The following is a 23242-nucleotide window of genomic DNA, read 5'->3' on the forward strand; positions in this document are numbered from 1 at the left end:
AGTTGCCTCTGCAAAAATCTCCACCAACTCCAAATAATCCACATGAGATGTGAAAACCCTTAGCAGGAAACCAGCAGAATGTGGCCTTGACCCGCTTACCTTGGTCACCCCCAGCACCTACCCACTTTTCATCCTATTTACTCTTACTGCAAACTCCTGTCATTCCACTAACATTGATTTTGTTAAGGTTCACAATAAAGTATATTTGTCAAGTCCAATAGTCTACTTTCTGTCCTTAAAAGACTTTCTCACTTTACCTAACAGCATCATTTATTCTTTACCTGAAAACCTCCCATTCTCATGGTTTCCCTGGTCCCATCTGTCCCCCCCACCCCCTTTGGCCTCAATCATAGAATCCTCCCCCCGCCTTTTATTTCAATAGTCTCTTACATGTTGATGTTTCCCAGGCTCTAAACCCTGGCATTTCTCTCATCATGCTACATAATCTTCCAGGATGATCTTATTGTTTCTCATGGTTTTGACTGATGCTGACATGCTGGTGACCCCCTCCACCCCGATCCAAGTGTCCAGTTCAGGTGTCCAGTAACCTGGTAGACATTCCTATGTGAAAGCCCTATAAGTACCTGAAGCTTAAACTCAACTGAATATCTAATCCCTACCTTAAAATTTCTTTCTCCTTTTTAATTCCTAGTTCACTTGGCAGAGGTACCAGTAACCCAAACTGAAACCTTGGAACCAAACCATCTCTCTCTCTCTCTCTCTCTCTCTTAAAGATTTTATTTATTCACTTGAGAGAGAGAAAGAGAGAGAGCAAGTGCACATAAGCAGGGGAAGAGAGAGAAGCAGACTCTCTGCTGAGCTGGGAGTCCAGCATGGGTCTCAATCCCAGGACCTGGAAATCATGACCTGAGCCAAAGACAGATGATTAACTATCTGAGCCACCCAGAAGCCCCAAGGAACTTAACCATTTCTCTTCCCTACTTCTCTACTTCTCAGTCCTCATCAGTCACCAAGTCCTGACAGTTTTTCTTCCCTCAATGTTTTCACATTCATTCCCTCCTTCATATTTCATATAGCTATTACCATAGTTCAGATACCCTCCATCTCTTTCCTATGTATCCTCTTGACTGGACTCTTCAGTCTCACCTTCTTTATTTTTTTTAAAGACTTTATTTGTTGAGAGAGAGAGAGAGAGAGGGAGAGCATGAGCAGGGGGGCGGTCAGAGGGAGAGGGAGAAACAGACTCCCCGCTGAGCAAGGAACTCGCTGCAGGACTCTATCCCAGGACCTTGGGATCATGACCTGAGCCGAAGGCAGATGCCTAACTGACTGACCCACCCAGGTGCCCCTGTCTCACCTTCTTTAAACCCATTCTCCTAAAGTCTCCTTCCTACCAAGTTACTCTATTTAAATTCAACTCTCATGATGGTACTTTCTATCCATGTAAAAAGCTAAAGTTCCTTGGAGATACTGTTTTTACTTAAACTCACTCTAAGACTTTGAATTTTGTGTGAAAAAGTCCTTTGGTCTAGAAAATAGGTCCAACTTGCCTAACTTATTTCACGAGACTCTCCTACATACCCCCAACGTTGTCTCTGGTCAGACCAAGTGTAGGGTATTCTCTGGGAAATTTGGGCTCTACCAACCTAAAATTGCTAGGGTTCACTGCACACAATATCTTTTCCCCATTGTGCCTTGGTTTTTACTCCTCTATTCCTCTGAAATATATCTTTTACGTATCAGTGACAGCAAGCTCTATGCTGGGTTTGGCTGTTTCTGGGTCATGCATTAACTCTTAGCCCAGTCTCAGTTTGAGACCCACCAGGGCACAATATGCACACTCCAACTTACTCTTCTAGCACTCTCTTTGGCTTTTCTTTCTCATAACATTTGCATAATTGTTTTACATTTCTTGTGTGGCTAATTCTCCCATTTGTCTGTAAGTGGATTCATTAATATATATCCAGTGCCTAACACAGTATCTTACACTTAGAATAAATATTTATTAGACCAAAGTGGCTGCTTGCATTCCCACCAACAGTGTAAGAGGGTTCCCCTTTCTCCACATCCTCTCTAACGCTTGTTGTTTACTGTCTTGTTGAATTTGGCCATTCTAACTGGTGTAAGGTGGTATCTCAATATGGTTTTGATTTGAAACTCCCTGACGGCTAATGATGATGAACATTTTTTCATGTGTCTGTTAGCCATTTGTATGTCTTCTTTGGAGAAGTGTCTATTCATGTCTTCTGCCCATTTTTTGATGTAATTTTCTGTTTTTTGAGTATTGAGTTTGAGGAGTTCTTTATAGATCTTGGATATCAGCCTTGTGTCTGTAGTGTCATTTGCGAATATCTTCTTCCATTCCGTAGGTTGCCTCTTTGTTTTGTTGACTGTTTCCTCTGCTGTTCAGAAGCTTATGATCTTGATGAACTCCCAAAAGTTCATTTTCGCTTTTGTTTCCTTTGCCTTTGGAGACATGTCTTGAAAGAAGTTGCTGTGGCTGATGTCGGAGAGGTTACTGCCTATGTTCTCCTCTAGGATTTTGATAGATTCCTGCCTCAGGTTGAGGTCTTTCATCCATTTCGAGTTTATCTTTGTGTATGGTGTGAGAGAAGGTCTAGTTTCATTCTTCTATACATAGCTGTCCAATTTTCCCAGATGAAGCCATCAGAAAGGTTGAATACCCAACTTTTGTATCAACATGGATGGGACTGGAGGAGATTATGCTGAGTGAAATAAATCAAGCAGAGAAAGTCGGTTATCATATGGTTTCACTTATTTGTGGAGCATAAGGAATAACATGGAGGGCATTAGGAAAAGGAAAGGAAAAGTGAATTTGGGGAAATGGGAGGGGGAGATGAACCATGAGAGACTGTGGACTCTGAGAAACAAACTGAGGGTTTTGGAAGGGAGGGGGATGGGAGGATGGGTGAGCCTGGTGGTGGGTATTAAGGAGGGCACATATTGCATGGAGCACTGGGTGTGGTGCATAAGCAATTAATCTTGGAACACTGAAAAAAATAAAATAAAATTAAGATATTAAAAATATATATTTATTGGACCAAATTCTAGGGACTCTAAACTCTTTACTCTTCTGTAAAGCCATTACATGAATTTTATTTTATTTTATTTATTTTTTTTAAGTTTTTTTTTTAAGATTTTATTTATTTGACAGAGATTACAAGTAGGCAGAGAGGCAGGCAGAGAGAGAGGAGGAAGCAGGCTCCCCGCTGAGCAGAGAGCCCGATGTGAGGCTCGATCCCAGGACTCTGAGATCATGACCTGAGCCGAAGGCAGGGGCTTTAACCCACTGAGCCACCCAGGCGCCCCATTACATGAATTTTAATCCTCAAGACCTTGACTCAGACATTTCCCTCTGATGTCTCCTCTGTGGGCTTACCACCAGTGGGCTCCAATCAGCCTTTGAACCTGTGTCCTCCATCTCTGGGCCTCCGGACTTCCTCTATCCAATAGATACCTCTGTAATAGCATGAAAACTTTTACATAATTCTATAATAGCACTTTCTCTTGCATGGGAAAACTAGTCTTTAATGTGTGTCCTCTTGATTAGGGTATACATATTTTACTCCAGGAGCATGTTTTAAACAACTTTAGATTCCTGTCGCAAAAAATAGTTCCAGAAAGATAGTAGATGTGTAGTTACTGAAGGGAGAGGACTCTGGCCAGATGCCTTTGATTAAAAAAATGAACAAACAAAATGAAAGGTTAAAGCATAGAAAAATACTATAGTCAATTCTAATTCTATTTCTAATCAGTTCTAATAGGAGAAAGTATTATAATCCTACCATTTAGCTATAAATTGAATTGTTTTTTGAAGAAAATTTTAAAGTATGAAAACCAGTGTATTTTTTACTGCTTTTCTGATTTTATGAGTATGTATTAACATAATGATAAGTACATAGCAAAGATTGTGTTACACTAGGTACCTCAAAATTACATCTCTCAAAGCCCCCAAAGCCACAATTTTGTAGGGCATTTTCATCATTAAAACGTTAAAACATTCATCATTAAAACACTAAGTTTACCAACTCAAAGTATAAAAGAGGCAAAGCTTGCTTGTTTATATCCCTGGTCTCCCCATATTATGCTCATTTTCCCTCTCAGATGCCTTATAAGCAATGAACGTTGTTCAATAATTGTGTCATCTTCCTTATAAGACTTTCAATTTCACCTACAGAATTCACGCTAGAAGCACCTTCAGAATATTTATTATGTTTGTCCATTATTTCTGCTTAAAGTCCCTGCTAAACCATTACTAATCTCAAGGGCACCAAAAGTCAGAAGATGGCAGCTACCAGATTTAAATACTAGGTAACACTTGGTTGCATCAGGGAGACATGGATGCCTTTTTTTTTTTTTTTTTTTTAATAAATCAAGAGCAAGATTGTTCATCCTGGTGACCTCCAGTATCCCTTTAAATATATAAAGCATGTTCAGGATAATAAACTTCTTGTGTTTGAGCTTCTTACCAATTTATTTTGACAACTGATGTTTCTATAACTCTTGTTCCCCCTAGGTATGTATATTTTCCTTGTGCCATCCCCCATACATTTACATTTAGGTCTTGCATATTCCACGACTCTTAACCTCTAACTTGGGTCTAACAAATTTTATTATTGTGAATTGCTCAAAAAAAAAAAAAAAAGATACATAGTGTTAAGAGATTTTGCTTTCTAGGGGCACCTGGGTGGCTCAGTGGTTAAAGCCTCTGCCTTCGGCTCAGGTCATGATCCCAGGGTCCTGGGATCGAGCCTCACATCAGGCTCTCTGCTCAGCAGGGAGCCTGCCTCCTCCTCCTCTCTCTCTCTCTCTCTGCCTGCCTCTCTGCCTACTTGTGATCTGTCAAATAAATTAAAAAAAAAAGATTTTGCTTTCTATTTTTAATATCCTTATATTATTTGTGATATTCTTAACAGATATAATTAATTTAGTATATAATAAAGTCAAAGTAGGTATCATTTACCTAATGGAAGCAATCCGTGATAATGTATTTCTAGGGTTAAATAGCAAAACATCATGCAACTCCCACGGCAGGCTTTGTAATTCATAATCCTCAAAGATCCGTGTTTAAAACTTTAACCTATCTTTATCAGCTAGTATCGCGACAAGCTGCATGAGTGGCATAGCTAAAATCTAAGAAAAGCCACCATTTCCAGGACCATCATCCATTTCTTTTGAGGTGTCATTCAGAGCATTTATTTATGTTTGTTCATTCTGTGATTGGGTTTAGTAATATGGAATTCAGAGATGCCTAAGTGAAGGAAAAATTACTGACATAGGAGAACAAAATAGCATCAGATCGCATACTGAAAATTTCTTTCCTCTGTATTTTATCTTCTCACTTTTATCATAAGATGTGCTTTCAATTTTCAACTCTTTTGTTATAGTTCAAATGAAACAGGTTTTCTTGAGAGAAGTAACAAAACTGAACACTGGATGCTTCTGATGTCTGTGAATGATACTATTATTCAGGGTTTAAAAGAAATGGTCTTTAAGCATTGAGCTGGCATAATTCAATCTGTCCTCACTATTCATCCGTTTGCCTTATTAAATCCTGGTTGCAGCAAAATGGCAGGAAAGCCGAACTGCTTCTGGAAGGTATTCTGATGACAAAATTCCAGAAACTGGACTCAAGTCAGATGTTAAGTTCACTTGTTCAGTAAACTTGCAAAGAAAGGAGAGCCTCAGGGTGCCTGGGTGACTCAGTGGGTTAAAGCCTCTGACCTTGGCTCAGGTCATGACCCCAGGGTCCTGAGATCAAGCCCCACATCGGGCTCTCTGCTCAGCAGGGAGCCTACTTCCTCCTCTCTCTCTCTTTGCCTGCCTCTCTGCCTACTTGTGATCTCTGTCTGTCATATAAATAAATAAAATCTTTAAAAAAAAAAGAGAGAGCCTCTTGGTTCATCAATGTGATAGGAGTACAAGAATGAAAGGGCATTCTGGTTGAAATAGAGCATTTGGGGAACTGAAGTAAGTGACGGCATAGTTGCTGGAGAACGGGAGACTCCCATGGAATTGCTTTCCGTCGGTGCTGGATTCCATTGGAAATTGCACTTTGGATGTGTACACACAACACTCCCACAGTTGAATTATGCACTCATCCCTGGGATAAGTCACATTCTAATTAAACCACCTCCCATTTATGAATGACACATTTTTAAAAGCTGAAATCGCTTTCTCTTTCATGTAGTGGAGATTGTGGGAGTTTTTGTTCTTTTTCGTAGATGTAGTTAAGGAAGTAATCACTGGCATTAGAGGGTGCGCTGTTACATGAATTAATTGGTTTGTGTTTTAAGAGTGCTTAATGTTTTTGTCTTGTAGGCACTTTTCATGTCTGTCTTCTAAATACATGTGCCCTGGCGTCCCTGCTGTCATGAGCACCTTGTTGGCAAATATAAATGCTTTCTATGCTCACACAACAGTTTCAACAAACGTGCAAGTTTCTGCCTCAGATCGATTTGCTGCTACCAACTTTGGTGTAAGTATTTTTGGATTTTCAGATTCCTACTAGCTTATGGGAGTTACATTTTCAACAGACTTTGGATTCTAGATATTCTTGGAATCTCACTGCAGGAGGCACTTCTTAGGGAATATCTTACAGTATAATGGGCGAAAGCTAAAAGTTCATGGGAAACATACCCTGTAAAATAACTTGGATCGTCAGTAGGCATCTTCATGGAATGAAGTCACCCTATCTGGAATGATCTTTTTCTCAATGAGGACACATAAATTTTCTGAAAGTGTACTGGGACTTATAGGACTTTCTCCATATAAGCAAAGTTAGGATTTACCCTTTCAGATGCTCCCTGGTAAAAATGAGTTTGGTTGACTTCTCTCGAGACTATTAGCCTCCATTTATACCTTTGATTGGTTTTTACTGTTATTTATAGATATTGGCACATTGAAGTAAAATGTAGTAGGTGTTTAAAGAGTCTTAAGAACTATCTGTACCCAATGAAGACTGTCCACCTGAAGTAGTCACATGCATCAAAGATGCATTGAAAAGTAGGGATGCAGGTATCTCAAGGAAACTCAAGTATTTAGTGGTTGTAACTGTCACTGGAACTCATTCTCTATAAGCCTCATTAAATTGAAATTGACAAGACTGGAAACAGGATATAATTTATAGTAAGTGCAGTAACATGGTACAGATCTAGACTAAGACAAAATTAGTGAAGATGGAGGAGAAAGGACAAATTACAGAACTATTCATGGCATAGAATCAATAGTACTTGGTGTCTTTGGGGATGAAGACAGGGAAGGAAAGGGAAAGCTGTCTGGAGAGAAAGTTGTCTTCACTTACGTAATTTTGACTAGGGCACGTATGTGGCTGGCAGTAGCTCTGTTCAATAACCCTATGAAACAAGTATTTTTACTTCTGTGTGTGTGTATACATGAAACTAAGATCCATTGTAGAAAAATGATTTTCATGACATAGTTACTTTTTCCACTGTACATCAGAATTGGTTCACTGAATAGATTTTTGTTATTATGTTGGTAGAAATTAAATTTTGGGATATGTGTTATAGAGTAGAAACAAATGAGACTCAGCAAATAAAAGTGTGTGAAGTCAGTAGGGGGAAAATGTGCTGCTGTGTATACAGTTTTTCTGTCCTTTTTTATCTGAAAGAAAATATATGAGGCATGTGAGATGAGTTGGAATGAATCAAAGGAAAAAGTAATTGTTATTTAATGACAAATCAAATTAAGTACTAGTAGATGAAAATACTATCTGGGTTAGGAGTCATGGGATTTGAGTTTGTGTTCAAATTTAGCAAGCCAAGCCAGTTGTTCTAGCTGAATTTCTCAATCTGCTCAATGAAAATAACAACTACCTTTCTAATGTGTTTCTCAAATTGAAGATGAAAGCAAATGAGGTAAAATATGATAATCCAGTTTGTAAAAGTTGAAAATGCTCTATAGATATCAGGTGTGAGGATTTCATCTCTCCTCTACCTACAGTATAAACAGCATACTGTTAGACACATTGAGTCTTGTAAGAGCTAGGACCAAAGAACCTTCCCTGACCAACTCAACAAAAAACTATTATAACTGATAACAGATCATCAGAATGGTTTTGTTATAAAAACCTCATCTTGATAGTAAGATTGTCTTGAGATTTTACTTGTAACATAAAGTACACAGTATAATGAAATTGTTTTGCTTTTAATATTCTGCCTGGGCACCTTGTAGAGAATAAGCCAGTGTTGTGGAACACTGAGCCTTTGTAGCTCTGAAAAAGAAGACATATTTATATGATTAATATCTGTCATAAAAGCTACCTGGAGGAAAATGAGATAGAACTTCCTGCTGACCCAAAGAAGAAAAGCCAAATTGATTTCACTACTTTTCAGTGATAACATGATTATAAAAAACTGTATTTTACAAATCAAATAACTTATTGTAGAAGAGGGCCAAAAATTTTTTTTCCTCGAGCTACATTTTGGTAAATTGATGATTTGGTATATAAATGGGAGTGTGTTTTTCTCTGCCTATTGAAAATAATGTGACTTGCTCAGTCAGAGATAATCTAAGTATAACGTTTCCCACCTCCAGTTTATGGCCAAAGGTTCTTTTTCACCTGAATTCTGAATCTGATCTGTTTCTTCTGATTCAAGAATACCATTATATTGGTCCTTCTTCATCCTTCTCAAAGGTATAACCCAGACATTTTGAGTATCTAAATAATAAGCCAGTGGAAAAAGCTTTTCTTACTTTTTTTTTTTAAAGATTTTTATTTATTTATTTGACAGAGAGATCCCAAGTAGGCAGAGAGGCAGGCTGAGAGAGAGGAGGAAGCAGGCTCCCTGCTGAGCAGAGAGCCCAATGTGGGGTCCCATCCCAGGACCCTGGGATCATGACCTGAGCCGAAGGCAGGGGCTTTAACCCACTGAGCCACCCAGGTGCCCCAACTTTTCTTACTTATGAGGATTGTAAACAAACACATATTTAGGGAAAAAAAACCCATCACTGTTACAATTCAGACATTTCAGACATGCGTACAATCGTTATTTCTAGTCATGCTTTGGATAAAAAATGTTCAAGACTTGGGTGTGAAGAAGAGGAACAAGAAAACTTCATTGAGGAAAATGATTAGAAAAATTGGATGAAAACGATAATAAAAAATGTCATATTATGAAAGGTAAGGGGAAACTGTTTTGAGAAAAGGAATCTGTATAATACTCTCAACTGTTGCAAAAACTTCAAGTAAGATGGGGAAAGAAATGACCCCTTTAAATTTGGGAAATAGGAGGTAATTATTTAGTGAAGCAGTTGACATTGAAGCCTAATTTCATTGTGTCCTTCAGTGAATGGTATTGATGAATAGTTGTGTAAATTAGGTTCATTTGTTCACTAAAATATAATGCAATCACTAAAAATCATGTTTTTAAAGAGAAGTTCATAAAATTGAGCACTGTCCATGATACAATAAATGAAAACAAAATTAATTCTGTAAATCTAACTCCAACATTGAAAACAACACACACACAACTGGTTTAAAAATAAGACTGGAAGGAAATGTGCCAAAATGCCAATGATAGAGCCACCTGGTAGGACGACAGTTAATATTTTGTTGTTTTGCTTTGTAGTCATCTTTATATTGGCATTCTAAAACTTACCTATATGTATATTAATTTTTTAATAAACATGAATGAAAGGGTGAATATGGCAGAGGAAACAGACTGTTTTGTTAACGAACTGGAATGAAAAGGCAAAGATTGGTCAAGGGAAGATTTTGTCATGAAAAAGATTTTATTTTTACTGGCTGGTTGGGTAAGGATTTTTTTTTAATTTAATAAGGTAAATTGAAACATGTTTATAGGTTATCAGGAAAGGAACAAGTTGTGATAGTGAAGTTGCAGATTTATCAGATGGAGAACATGTGATGCAGTGACGTTGCAGAAGAGAAAGAATAGGTAGTTGAGAGGACAAAAGGAGAGACATTCTTTGAAATGAGAAAGGACAAGTTCCTTTCTGAAATTTCAGGAATAAGGTAAGTATCCTTGCAAACAACTGTGACTTTTTGATACTGGAGTGAAAAGTTGGGTTTTCATACCCCATTAACGTAATTTTCTCTGTGGTTGTCTGCAGGAACAGGAAATGCTCACCTATAAGATAGGGGCTATGATACAGATGCAGGAGGGGAAAGAGGTTATGACAGGTTTAGATAAATTATCAGAGGGAATAGAAAGGGGAATGCTTCAGGGCCATGTCACAGGAATTCCTAGAAAAGTTGAAGGTCTCATTTGATGTTAAGAAGCATTAATCACATTGTCACAACAATGCATGTGGCTGTGAGATTTTCTCAGAATTTTGCAGCATTCTGTTGCTCATGTAACGGACACGGCAGAAGATTGGATTGACTCCAGATAGAAATTTTGTAGAAAAGAGGCAATGGAAGGGTGAGTGAATTAGTACATAGATTTCACCATGGGGTCTAGGTTTGAGAAGTTGCACCATGAGAGACAGAGACAAAAGATTTATGTAGGAACGTAATACATTTCAGTTAAAATTTCAAAGGAAAAGTCTTGGGTCCAAAATGTAGCTCTGGAAGTAGATTGTTGAAAATTGAGTATAAAACCGTTATAATTTAGTTAAACCTGCTCACAGGCCATGACCGCTGAATTTTCGGGAATACTGCAAGATAATTGTTGAACATAACAGTCCTTGAAACCAGAAGTACTGAGAATACTAACATCATGGAATTGGGAAATGCTAAAAATCAAGGCATTTTTCTTTTGAAGAGATGATTTAATAGCACACCATTGATTGTAAAGCTTGGAGTCAGGAAGATTAAAGAAATTTTTTGGATAAAACATCCCTGTGGGTTTGGAAAACACCATGGGTAGATCAAGGATTGAAAAGGAAGAAAACCCCGTGAGTTGGGGTTCAATATCTCAACTATAAAGAAAAGTCTTTAGAAAATTTATTTAGTGAGTTATCTTAAAATACAATGAAGTATTAGTAAAATTGATACTTATCTAGTTCATTTTTTTCTAACATATATATCCTCTTTGACCCAGCCAGTGTTGGGCAAAAATAATTAAGCAAATGCTAATAAATATTTCTTTGCCTTACATATGTTCTTCTATTTGTCCACTTGTTCATTTGATATGTATTCATGTGATACCTCATTTAAGGCACTACAGCAGGTAATGAAGGGACTGAAAGATAAAAGGTGACTTCTAATCTCTGAAATTAATGGGGTAGTTACATAACCATATGTAGTGATAACCATAAGTCACTCCCAAAATATGTTTAGTGTCAGAGGAGGTTATGTTAACAAATTTGCTTTGAGATTTAAGAGGAACAAATGACTGATTCTTCTCAGGGGCTCATGAAAGTTTGATAAAAGAAACAGGGCTTTTAGGGATGAGTAGTATTTCCCAAGCTCCAAGAAGTAGTAGGGAAACTACTTAGGTTTTGAAAGACATTGAGTAACATCAAGAGTAAAGATACAAAATAAATTCAAAGTGTGTGGAAGGTAGCCTGCCTACTGAGTAGGGCAAATAGAATAAAAAATGGTAGTAGAAGAAGAAGCTGTACAACTGGGTTGATAATAGATTGTTGAGGGCCTTTTAAGCCTACTGAGATATTTGGACATTATTCTTGAAGCTTAGGGTGTAATCTGATAGAACCTTTGATTTAGAAAGTTAACTCTGTAGAAGAGATGTTGTAGAGGGGAGAGAGAGAATGTGTATCAGACACAGTTCAGGTGTAGTAATAGAAACCATCCTAGAAATTTTAAGTAGAAAGGGATTTGGCACAGGGGGTTGGGTGCTTATAATATCATAGGAAGTCCTGGCGGAAGATTCTTCTATAATAATCCTCAAAATATCACAGTGAAACTGATTTGCAAGAGAAGTTGTGAGCTTACTTACAGTCAGGAAGGTGAGGAATCAGAAAGTGGCTTCTGCTAATGCAGCTATCTTTTTGAAACCACAAACCTAGAGTGACAGAGACTGGGAAATGCATGTCTCTAGGACTTGACTTAGCAGCAGAAGTAAACCAAGAAGCAGGAGGTGGGCCTCCATCTCTTCCTGTCTACTTTACAAATGTAGAGTACACATGCGTCTAGAAGGCAGAAACTAACATAATTGCATACATTTGCAAAGGAGTTTGGCAAATATGGTGCTGAGTTTTCTAGTCTCAGAACTCCAGAAAGCCACACTGAGGAAGGAGGAATGATTAAACCAGCTCCGGTATTGAATATAGGAGGACAAGATGGAAAGTAGCGATAGGGCTGATGTGCACAAAGGTGGATCTAAGTTTTGTACTGCCTAAACCTTATGTAATTTGATGAGACTCTTTTTCAGAAGAATACACATTGTCAATAGAAAAGTAATATTCATTTCTAATAAAAAATGAATCCTGATGAATTTTAAATCACTATAGTGGGATACCACAAACATTACAAATTCCAGAAAAACAACATGATATTTTCATTAACTTCCTGATACATCTCTTTAAAAGTTTTTCTAGAGTTTTTGAGGGCAAATTCTTTGATCACTTCTTCATATAATGAAAATCCTGCAATATAATTTTTTATTAAAAAAAGATAATGCAGTCTTTACAAGAGTTGATCAAACTTTTTCTTTTTTTTTGAGCTGATCAAACGTTTTTATTTGATGTTTTTAGGAAAGTTTCTATTAACTTCAAAATTCATTGATAATGCAACACACATTTTATTGACTTAGATCAAGTTTGGGAAAACATTTATTATGTTTCTTTCATATGTAATATCAAAGCAAAAATTGTGCCTGAGAGAGTTAAACAGGCAATGAAAACAATCTGAGGCAATTTATTGCCCTAGCGGGAGAGGCTAGGGCTCCCTCTGAACTTAGCTATACTAAAACAAAAGATAGAGTTTTTAAGAGCTGGAATAAGCTGGAGAAAAAAATACCTGAAGATATTGAGGGGAAGTTTGATCAGTGGCATGTGTCCAGCTCATTAACATATTCTTGGGTGTGCAAGTGTCTTTTTCTGTGATGAGGCTGTTTGTGTTTGCTACTTGGTACCTACCAAAATTAGTCTCCTACTCTCCCCACAGAGGCTGGGAGTTGCAGATACTATCCCTTAGCTAGAGGCTTTTAAAAAGATTTACATTTCAAAGGAGCAGAGAAAGAATTTACAATTGTAAGTTTTTTATAGAGAATGCTCTAAAAGAGAGAGAGAGAGATCAGGGCCTAGAGTCAGGAAGAAACCTGTCTAAAGTTTAGTCAGAGAGGGAGATGTTGGGGCTCTCTAGGTCCATGAGGAGCACCGTCTCAGGGCTTTCCCAGTGCCTATGAAGTGACTCCTTAAATACTCTTTGAATCGATCACATTTATTAGTCTGTCACTGATGCCATCATGTAGTGACATTTTATAGTTTTATGGTATCTGTTGATAGCAGTATTAATCTCAAATCAGTAAGAAATGTAAACCTATTTTCCATATGTTCCCATGATTAACTAAATTATCAAAAAATTATCAAAAAATTTCTACTTGAAATGTTTTGTTCTTCTTAACGAATTACTGCTTTTGATATGATCTAGAAAAAAAAGTTCTTCCAATTAGCTGGTCCACGTCAGAATACTTCTTATCCTACTTTTTCCAAAGTTTACGGAAACCTGAGGTCATGTGAACACCTAGCTAGGGATCTTCTCAGGGAAGCTGAAGTCAGTGAGGGCCCCCAACACTGAAGCAGCATCAGTTTCAAGTGAAATCCACCCCTGCTTCTGGATTGAGATACTGAGAAACAAAGAAATGGAAGAGAGAAGCTGAGGTTGATGCAGAGGTGTTTACACACCTTCCTTATGAAGACTTTCCCTTCTCCAGTTCCCAGGATCTGAGGGCAACATGTTGACATTTCATGTTGATTTGAATGCACTTGTGGGGTAACAATGCCTTCCCCCCTACTCAAAATCCCTCCTGTCCTCTTGGGCCAAAATCAGCCCACCAGCTGTTTCATATGGAGATAATAATAATTTCCACATTTTAAAGGGTTAAAAAATATCAAGAAGACTACCATTTTACAACACATGAGAATTACATGAAATTCAAATTTCACTGTCCAAGAAACAAAACTTTATGGGAGACCAACCATGCCCCTTAGTTTATATATGGTCTCTGGGAGCTACTATGTTACAGTGGCAGAGTTTAATAGTTGCGACTGGCAACAAAGCTGAAAAAACTTACCACCTGGCTCTTTCCAGACAGTTTTTTGACCCCTGGCCTAGAGGTATTTCTTTTTTTTTTTTTTTTTAATTTAAATTTAATTTTTTTTATTTTTATTTTTTTAAGATTTTTAAATTCATTTTATTTATTTGAAAGCAAGAGACAGAGATAGAGAGCATAGGCAGGGAGAAGCAGACTCCCCCCTGAGCAGGGAGCCCGATGTGGTACTCGATCTCAGGATCCCAGGATCATGACCTGGGCCAAAGGCACATGCTTAACCGAGTAAGCTGCCCAGGCGTCCCTAAAGTTATTCTTATCAACTAATGAAACATAAGTTTTTGATAACTGATAGCAGTGTTTTGATTAATGTGGTCACTACCAAATCCCAGGCCTGTGTAGACCTTCCCCGGCAGGAAAAACAGGGCGACAGGACGGTTTTTGATGTCGTGGGCATGTCCCTCGGGAGAATCATTTCCTAATCACCCAGCCTTTTGTTATTCCTCTAGTTGCACCATGCAGGAAATAGGCCTCCTCAGTTCTTGCAAAGGCAATCTCTACTTAAATCGAAAAGTGATAAATAAAATTAAATTTCAAGCTGTCCTGCTGTTTAAAGAATCTCTATGAAAATTCAGTCAGTAGCATACTTTTAATTTCCCATCATCTGATATTGTCTGGGATTTAGAGACAACAAGCCTGGCAGTTTTCTCCACATTTCTGTGTTCCTTGAATGTAAAATTTCCAGCTGGGCGCGGAAGACTTGGGTAAGAAGACCACACGTCTATATCAGTCACCGTTCTGTTCGGCTGCATGAAACAAACTCAACTGAACAGACTTAATAAGATTTTTTCCCCCATGGAACCCAAGTCCAAAGGTAGTAAGGAATTCAGGGATAGTGTAGCTGCTCAGGATTGTCATTTTTTGGAAGGGTGGGCAGACAGGGCTAAGGGGCGGAGCGAGGGCTCTCAGCTTCCTGCTCCACCAGGCCTAATCTCTTGTTTAGCTTTTCATCTGGTGGTCCCACATCTGTTATGCCTTCTTGTGCCTAGTCTGAGTTTCATATGGGGGAAGGAAAGAAATCCACGGCAGATGGAGAACAGCCCGATAAAGAATTATATAGCAGACACCAATATGATAGTGTTTGCCAAACTCTTCTAGAATCCTTTAAAATAATAATTCATTGGCAATATGCTAGCCGAGTCCATCCTGTTTAATAAACTATATGTATCTCATTAGCCAAAATCCTACTGCATGGCCATTGCTAGAGGAAAAGAGGTCGGGGAAGGTAGGTATTTCATAATGGACACATATGACTCACAATGTCATGAGGTTCTCTTAGTAAGGAAGAATGAAAAAATGGATATCAAGCAGACAACCAGAACAGTGAGTCCCAGTGGAAGTAAGAGGCCCAATGATTTGGGCATTAGCACGGATGACTAGAGTCCTGTCACCTGTCCTGATGATTTGTACCACCCACAGAGGTCAGATCAAGCATCCCAAGGCATGACATGAGCACGTTAACTTTTATAATCATTGAATGATTAACTTTGCTGTGGCCTAAACTGGTGATGGTCATGGCTCTTCCATTTTTCTATTTTTATTGAGAGCTACTGATCCAGGTGGTTGCGGGATGGGGGTTAATAAAAGGACAGTATAGTTCACCTCTTCCCTTGGAAAGGTATGATGAAGAGTAGGAAAGAAATACCTAAGACCTTTGACTCATCTGTATGTTTCATGGAGAGTTTTACCGGAGAGTCTTCTCTGCCTAACAAGATGGCAAGCAAGTTGAAGGCAAGGTTCATTTCTTAGACTCCTTCATTGCCTCCACAGGGGGTTAACACAGAGGCGATATCAAGCTTTATTGCCTGATAGATAAACCTGATTAAGGCAGTTATTCAGAAAATTGGAGTTTCAACTTAAGAATGATTCATCAACTCCTGTTAATATTCAGCTCACTTCATCAAAATCGGTGACTTCAAGGGAAGAGTTATAACCCCATAAATCCACCTCATATGTGAAAGTATTAGGAAAGTTTCTACTTCTTCCAAAATGCAGTTTGTTATTTACAGAATAGTAATGTAGGCTGAGACATTTAATGTTACTTACACTCCCATATTTTTTTTTTCATTTTTGATTAGATGTCTAAGACTTAGAATGGGGGATTGTCTATCCTATAAAGTTTGTGTGATTTTGATGTTTTTACCTTATCTAACTTATTTACTTTAATTAATCAACACAACTTCATCCTTATAAGCAGACTCGCTATTCTTATCTTCACATCCTATGATGAGGTCAGTTCAACTGCCTCAGAGGGAGGCTTGATATATTTTGTGCTTTTTTTTAAAAAAACACTAAATCATAAACATACTTTAAAGGTGATCGATACTTTCAGATTATGAGGTCTATACTTGTCACCAAAAGGAAAATGCTTTTTGAAATTGTTCTTGATGAGAACAATAGCTATCTCACTTCAATAGTTAGGAGAAATTTAAAAAACAATCATTTCTTTCTGGAGTGGTGTGTGGGGAGAGGAAGTGTGTTTTTCTTGCTGACTCATAGTATTGTGAATTAGTACAGTGGCGATTCAGTTGTCTGGACTCTTTCTGAAGTACACGACTTTCTGGATACTTTCTTATTCATCACAGAGAGGCCCTGTGGCTTATTGGCAAGAGCCTGGATTTGGTGTGAAAGAGGTCTGCATTTGAAGCATTGTTTTGTCACATAGCCGCGCTATCAACTCAGATAATCATTGACATCTTTGAACCCTCCTTTCTGTAGAAGGAGGACAGTAACTCAGAGTTGTTGTGAGGACTGCGTTTAGAATGACCCTTTATTTCCATTCTCCTCTTTTGTGTTTGCTTTGTACAGAGGGAAAAATTCATAAAACTACTGGACCAATTGCATAACTCTTTAAGGATTGACCTGTCAAAGTATAGGGTACGTACAAAATTATCTGCCTGAAGGTAAAATGTCATGTTTGGCTGAGATGCTTTCTTGTCGTACTGTGAAAAATCATGCACTGTGTAGTGAAAAAGTAAAAATACTGGTGTTGGGATCTCAGGTTCTGTCACACTGGACAGCTAAGCCCCTAAGTAAGCAAGCTGGTGTCTCTTGTTCAGGGACCTTGCCCCACATAAGCCTACAATAGTAACGTGTGTATGTAATTTTACTTTTATAATTATTATAATAGCTATCAGATTGAGGGGCAGCTAATCCACAAGGTAGACATGTGGCAGAGTCCTCGTCCTAAAAGCTCACCCCTTGTTAATGAAGATATCCTGCTACTATTTCCCCAGCTTTTAAGATGCCTCTTAGACTCATTGCTTAATTTACTCTTCCTAGATCAGTACAATGTGCTCTTTTGAAGCTGTCCAGAGTTCTTGTCAACTCTTCTACATTTCACCTCCAGGTGAAACACACACAAATACACACACAAAAAATATATTCATGTATGTGTGTGTAAATATACATATGATGTTATGAAAAAACTTAGTCATAAAACATTTAGTTATCAATTTTATTTACAGAAAAAACTGTAGTAATAACAGTTGTATTCTTTATTTAATAATGTATTTTAAACCTAATTCCATATCTGCACGATGTAGACCTTCTGCATTCATGTTTTAGTTCATGATGGATGGGTATCTTAATTGCATATTTCTGGAAATTATAAAACTACATTTTGTCAAATTCACCCTTCCTGTTGGAACTGGGGCCAATACTAGTAGAAGACAACTGCTATGCAGGCAATTAAAAAGGTATTTGGGGGCCAAAAGGGCCTGGAGGCCACCTCATTTGTCATCATTTGGACACTAACTCTGTGTGACTTCATGAATATCTAAAAATTACCTGTGGTTTTTCTGATCGCTATTTATTTATTATTTATTTACTTATGAAACTTTTTTTTTTTTTTTTTTAATTTGAGAGAGAGAGAGAAAGAGCATGAGAGTGGGGGAGAAGGTCGCAGGAAGCCTGATGAGGGGCTCGATTCCGGGACTCCAGGATCATGACCTGAGCCAAAGGCAGTCGCCTAACCAACTGAGTCACCCAGGCACCCTCTGATCGCTCTTTAAAAAGCCAATCTGAAAGCATGTTAAAATGAGAAATTTCTGAATGCGAAAATTGTTCTTTAGATCAAACATTTTCATAATTATACCTTCCCTCTACATCAAAGCTCTGAACATTTTTTTTTAACTTTTTTTTAATTTTATTTTTTATAAACATATAATATATTTTTATCCCCAGGGGTACAGGTCTGTGAATCGCCAGGTTTACACACTTCACAGCACTCATCATAGCACATACCCTCCCCAATGTCATTAACCCCACCCCCCCAACTACCCTCCCCTCATCAACCCTGTTTGTTTTGTGAGATTGAGTCACTTATGGTTTGTCTCCCTCCCAATCCCATCTTGTTTCATTTACTCTTCTCCTACCCCCTTAACCCACCATGTTGCATCTCCTCTCCCTCATATCAGGGAGATCATATGATAGTTGTCTTTCTCCGATTGACTTATTTCGCTAAGCATGATACCCTAGTTCCATCCACGTTGTCGCAAATGGCAAGATTTCATTTCTTTTGATGGCTGCATAGTATTCCATTGTGTATATATACCACCTCTTCTTTATCCATTCGTCTGTTGATGGACATCTAGGTTCTTTCCATAATTTGGCTATTGTAGACATTGCTGCTATAAACATTCGGGAGCACGTGCCCCTTCGGATCACTACGTTTGTATCTTTAGGGTAAATACCCAGTAGTGCAATTGCTGGGTCATAGGGTAGTTCTATTTTCAACATTTTGAGGAACCTCCATGCTGTTTTCCAGAGTGGTTGCACCAGCTTGCATTCCCACCAACAGTGTAGGAGGGTTCCCCTTTCTCCGCATCCTCACCAGCATCTGTCATTTCCTGACTTGTTAATTTTAGCCATTCTGACTGGTGTGAGGTGATATCTCATTGTGGTTTTGATTTGTATTTCCCTGATGCCGAGTGATATGGAGCACTTTTTCATGTGTCTGTTGGCCATCTGGATGTCTTCATTTCAGAAATGTCTGTTCATGTCTTCTGCCCATTTCTTGATTGGATTATTTGTTCTTTGGGTGTTGAATTTGCTAAGTTCTTTATAGATTTTGGACACTAGCCCTTTATCTGATATGTCATTTGCAAATATCTTCTCCCATTCTGTCAGTTGTCTTTTGGTTTTGTTAACTGTTTCCTTTGCTCTGCAAAAGCTTTTGATCTTGATAAAATCCCAATAGTTCATTTTTGCCCTTGCTTCCCTTGCCTTTGGCGATGTTCCTAGGAAGATGTTGCTGTGGCTGAGGTCGAAGAGGTTGCTGCCTGTGTTCTCCTCAAGGATGTTGATGGATTCCTTTCTCACATTGAGGTCCTTGATCCATTTTGAGTCTATTTTCGTGTGTGGTGTAAGGAAATGATCCAATTTCATTTTTCTGCATGTGGCTGTCCAATTTTCCCAACACCATTTATTGAAGAGGCTGTCTTTTTTCCATTGGACATTCTTTCCTGCTTTGTCGAAGATTAGTTGACCATAGAGTTGAGGGTCTATTTCTGGGCTCTCTATTCTGTTCCATTGATCTATGTGTCTGTTTTTGTGCCAGTACCATGCTGTCTTGATGATGACAGCTTTGTAATAGAGCTTGAAGTCCGGAATTGTGATGCCACCAACTTTGGCTTTCTTTTTCAATATTGCTTTGGCTATTCAAGGTCTTTTCTGGTTCCATATAAATTTGAGGATTATTTGTTCCATTTCTTTGAAAAAAATGGATGGTACTTTAATAGGAATTGCATTAAATGTGTAGATTGCTTTAGGTAGCATAGACATTTTCACAATATTTATTCTTCCAATCCCGGAACATGGAACATTTTTCCATTTCTTTGTGTCTTCCTCAATTTCTTTCATGAGTACTTTATAGTTTTCTGTGTATAGATTCTTAGTCTCTTTGGTTAGGTTTATTCCTAGGTATCTTATAGTTTTGGGTGCAATTGTAAATGGGATTGACTCCTTAATTTCTCTTTCTTCTGTCTTGTTGTTGGAGTAGAGAAATGCAACTGATTTCTGTGCATTGATTTTATATCCTGACACTTTACTGAATTCCTGTACAAGTTCTAGCAGTTTTGGAGTGGAGTCTTTTGGGTTTTCCACATATAGTATCATATCATCTGCGAAGAGTGATAGTTTGACTTCTTCTTTGCCAATTTGGATGCCTTTAATTTCCTTTTGTTGTCTGATTGCTGAGGCTAGGACTTCGAGTACTATGTTGAATAACAGTGGTGATAACGGACATCCCTGCCTTAGCGGAAAAGCTTTCAGTTTTTTCTCCATTGAGAATGATATTTGCGGTGGGTTTTTCATAGATGGCTTTGATAATATTGAGGTATGTGCCATCTATCCCTACACTTTGAAGAGTTTTGATCAGGAAGGGATGCTGTACTTTGTCAAATGCTTTTTCAGCATCTATGGAGAGTATCATATGGTTCTTGTTCTTTCTTTTATTAATGTGTTGTATCACATTGATTGATTTGCGGATGTTGAACCAACCTTGCAGCCCTGGAATAAATCCCACTTGGTCGTGGTGAATAATCCTTTTAATGTACTGTTGAATCCTATTGGCTAGTATTTTGGTGAGAATTTTTGCATCTGTGTTCATCAAGGATATTGGTCTGTAGTTCTCTTTTTTGATGAGATCCTTGTCTGGTTTTGGGATCAAGGTGATGCTTCATAAAATGAGTTTGGAAGTTTTCCTTCCATTTCTATTTTTTGGAACAGTTTCAGGAGAATAGGAATTAGTTCTTCTTTAAATGTTTGGTAGAATTCCCCCAGGAAGCCGTCTGGCCCTGGGCTTTTGTTTGTTTGGAGATTTTTGATGACTGTTTCAATCTCCTTACTGGTTATGGGTCTGTTCAGGCTTTCTATTTCTTCCTGGTTCAGTTGTGGTAGTTTATATGTCTCTAGGAATGCATCCATTTCTTCCAGATTGTCAAATTTGTTGGCGTAGAGTTGCTCATAGTATGTTCTTATAATTGTCTGTATTTCTTTGGTGTTAGTTGTGATCTCTCCTCTTTCATTCATGATTTTATTGATTTGGGTCCTTTCTCTTTTCTTTTTGAGAAGTCTGGCCAGGGGTTTATCAATCTTATTAATTCTTTCAAAGAACCAGCTCCTAGTTTCGTTGATTTGTTCTATTGTTTTTTTGGTTTCTATTTCATTGATTTCTGCTCTGATCTTTATGATTTCTCTTCTCCTGCTGGGTTTAGGGTTTCTTTCTTGTTCTTTCTCCAGCTCCTTTAGGTGTAGGGTTAGGTTGTGCACCTGAGACCTTTCTTGTTTCTTGAGGAAGGCTTGTACCACTATATATTTTCCTCTCAGGACTGCCTTTGCTGTGTCCCACAGATTTTGAACCATTGTGTTTTCATTATCATTTGTTTCCATGAATTTTTTCAATTCTTCTTTAATTTCCTGGTTGACCCATTCATTCTTTAGAAGGATGCTGTTTAGTCTCCATGTATTTGGGTTCTTTCCAAATTTCCTCTTGTGATTGAGTTCTAGCTTCAGAGCATTGTGGTCTGAAAATAGGCAGGGAATGATCCCAATCTTTTGATACTGGTTGAGACCTGATTTAGGACCGAGGATGTGATCTATTCTGGAGAATGTTCCACGTGCACTAGAGAAGAATGTGTATTCTGTTGCTTTGGGGTGAAATTGAACATTTTTATTTTTGTATCACATCTCCACCAGATCACATTAATCAACTTGTTGAAACCCATAGTACTTCCAGGAAAGACACTGCCATGTGTTCTGATTTTTCTTTTAGCTTTTAAAAGTTTCTTTGTGACTCAAGGTAAATGCAGCACATGTAAAATTCCCAAGGTATTTTTGGAAAAATTTGCCTGTCTTCAGAAAATTATAAAAAATGTTTCCAACTACATGCCGTCCCCTCCACTTCTAGTAGCAAAACTATTATATGAATATAAAACTATGATATGAACAAGATTAATGATAACACAGCATGAATGATACTATTTTGTATTTTTTTTTGCACCATGGAAATAAATAGAAGGATGTGGTTTTCTAAGACTAAGAAGAGAATATTTCCAAATTGTTTACTCTTTATGTTTTATGATAGAATATTTTCCGAGTAACACAGGTACATTTTTATAATTTTTACACAATTCACTTCCCATTTCTTCCCCAGAAAGTTGGTTTTAGTTTGTTTTCCCATCACAAGGTCTTAAGGCTGATGATTTACCCATTTTCTCTTTCTTAATGAACCAGGAAAACTTTCCTGCCAGCAATGCTGAACGGCTACAAGACCTGAAATCAACTGTTGACCTGCTGACAAGTATCACCTTTTTTAGGATGAAGGTACCTTATTTTATTTGTCGCTATCTGGTGTGGCATACCACATTCGTTGCCCATTGAAGTCTGGTTTTTGTGCGTCTCTTGATCACTACCATTCAACCCCAGCGATTATGCTGTGATGACTTTCCAGTGCTAAGTGAATCCTCCAGTCTAAGGTGTGTTGAAAAGGGATTATCCTAAACACCTAAATATTCCGATACATTTGGCTCAAATGTAGTTTTAAATTAAATCCATCTTAAATAAAGATGGCACTTACTAAAAAAAAAAAAAAAAAAGAAAAAAATATCCCTGAGAATGCTAAATGGAAATGAGTTGACTTCTTCAAGTTGACCTCTTATTTTACTTTTAACTCAGATGTCTTGCTGACTTTTTCATCCCAAGAGAGCAGCTGATTCTTTTAAGTTTGCCCCAGTTGTGGCAACTCTTGTTTTCAGCCCTGGAAATGTCTACATAGGAATAGATTTGATTGCTTAAATCATTAGTATAACTCTCATCTACCAAACTATGCAGGCATTTCTTTTTAGATCCATCCCCTCCACTTTAACAGCAAATTCTTTGCAATCATAATTTGGCTAGCAGAACAATTCATGGAAAGTGTTTCCTAAAACTACTTGTCAGGCTATGCGCTAAAAAAGTTTTTCTCTTTTATGATGTTTATTCAGAAAACTCCTGTACAGGAAAAAAAAAAAAAAAATATATATATATATATATATATATATATA

At 37.8% G+C, this 23242-nt stretch overlaps 1 protein-coding gene across 2 annotated transcripts in view; it reads left to right on the forward strand.

Annotated features, from left to right (window-relative positions):
• The window catches only part of LOC111153260 (unc-13 homolog C), a 574799-nt gene that overhangs the window by 287454 nt on the left and 264103 nt on the right, over nt 1–23242 (forward strand). For both annotated transcript variants that reach the window (XM_022512170.1, XM_022512169.1), the window contains 3 exons: nt 6304–6460; nt 17007–17075; nt 22434–22523. In XM_022512170.1, coding sequence (XP_022367878.1) covers nt 6304–6460; nt 17007–17075; nt 22434–22523 — 316 coding nt within the window. The remainder of the gene's footprint in view (nt 1–6303; nt 6461–17006; nt 17076–22433; nt 22524–23242) is intronic.

This window comes from Enhydra lutris, unplaced genomic scaffold (assembly GCF_002288905.1).
Source record: "Enhydra lutris kenyoni isolate GAN:26980312 unplaced genomic scaffold, ASM228890v2 scaffoldscaffold31, whole genome shotgun sequence".
Lineage (NCBI taxonomy): Eukaryota > Metazoa > Chordata > Mammalia > Carnivora > Mustelidae > Enhydra > Enhydra lutris.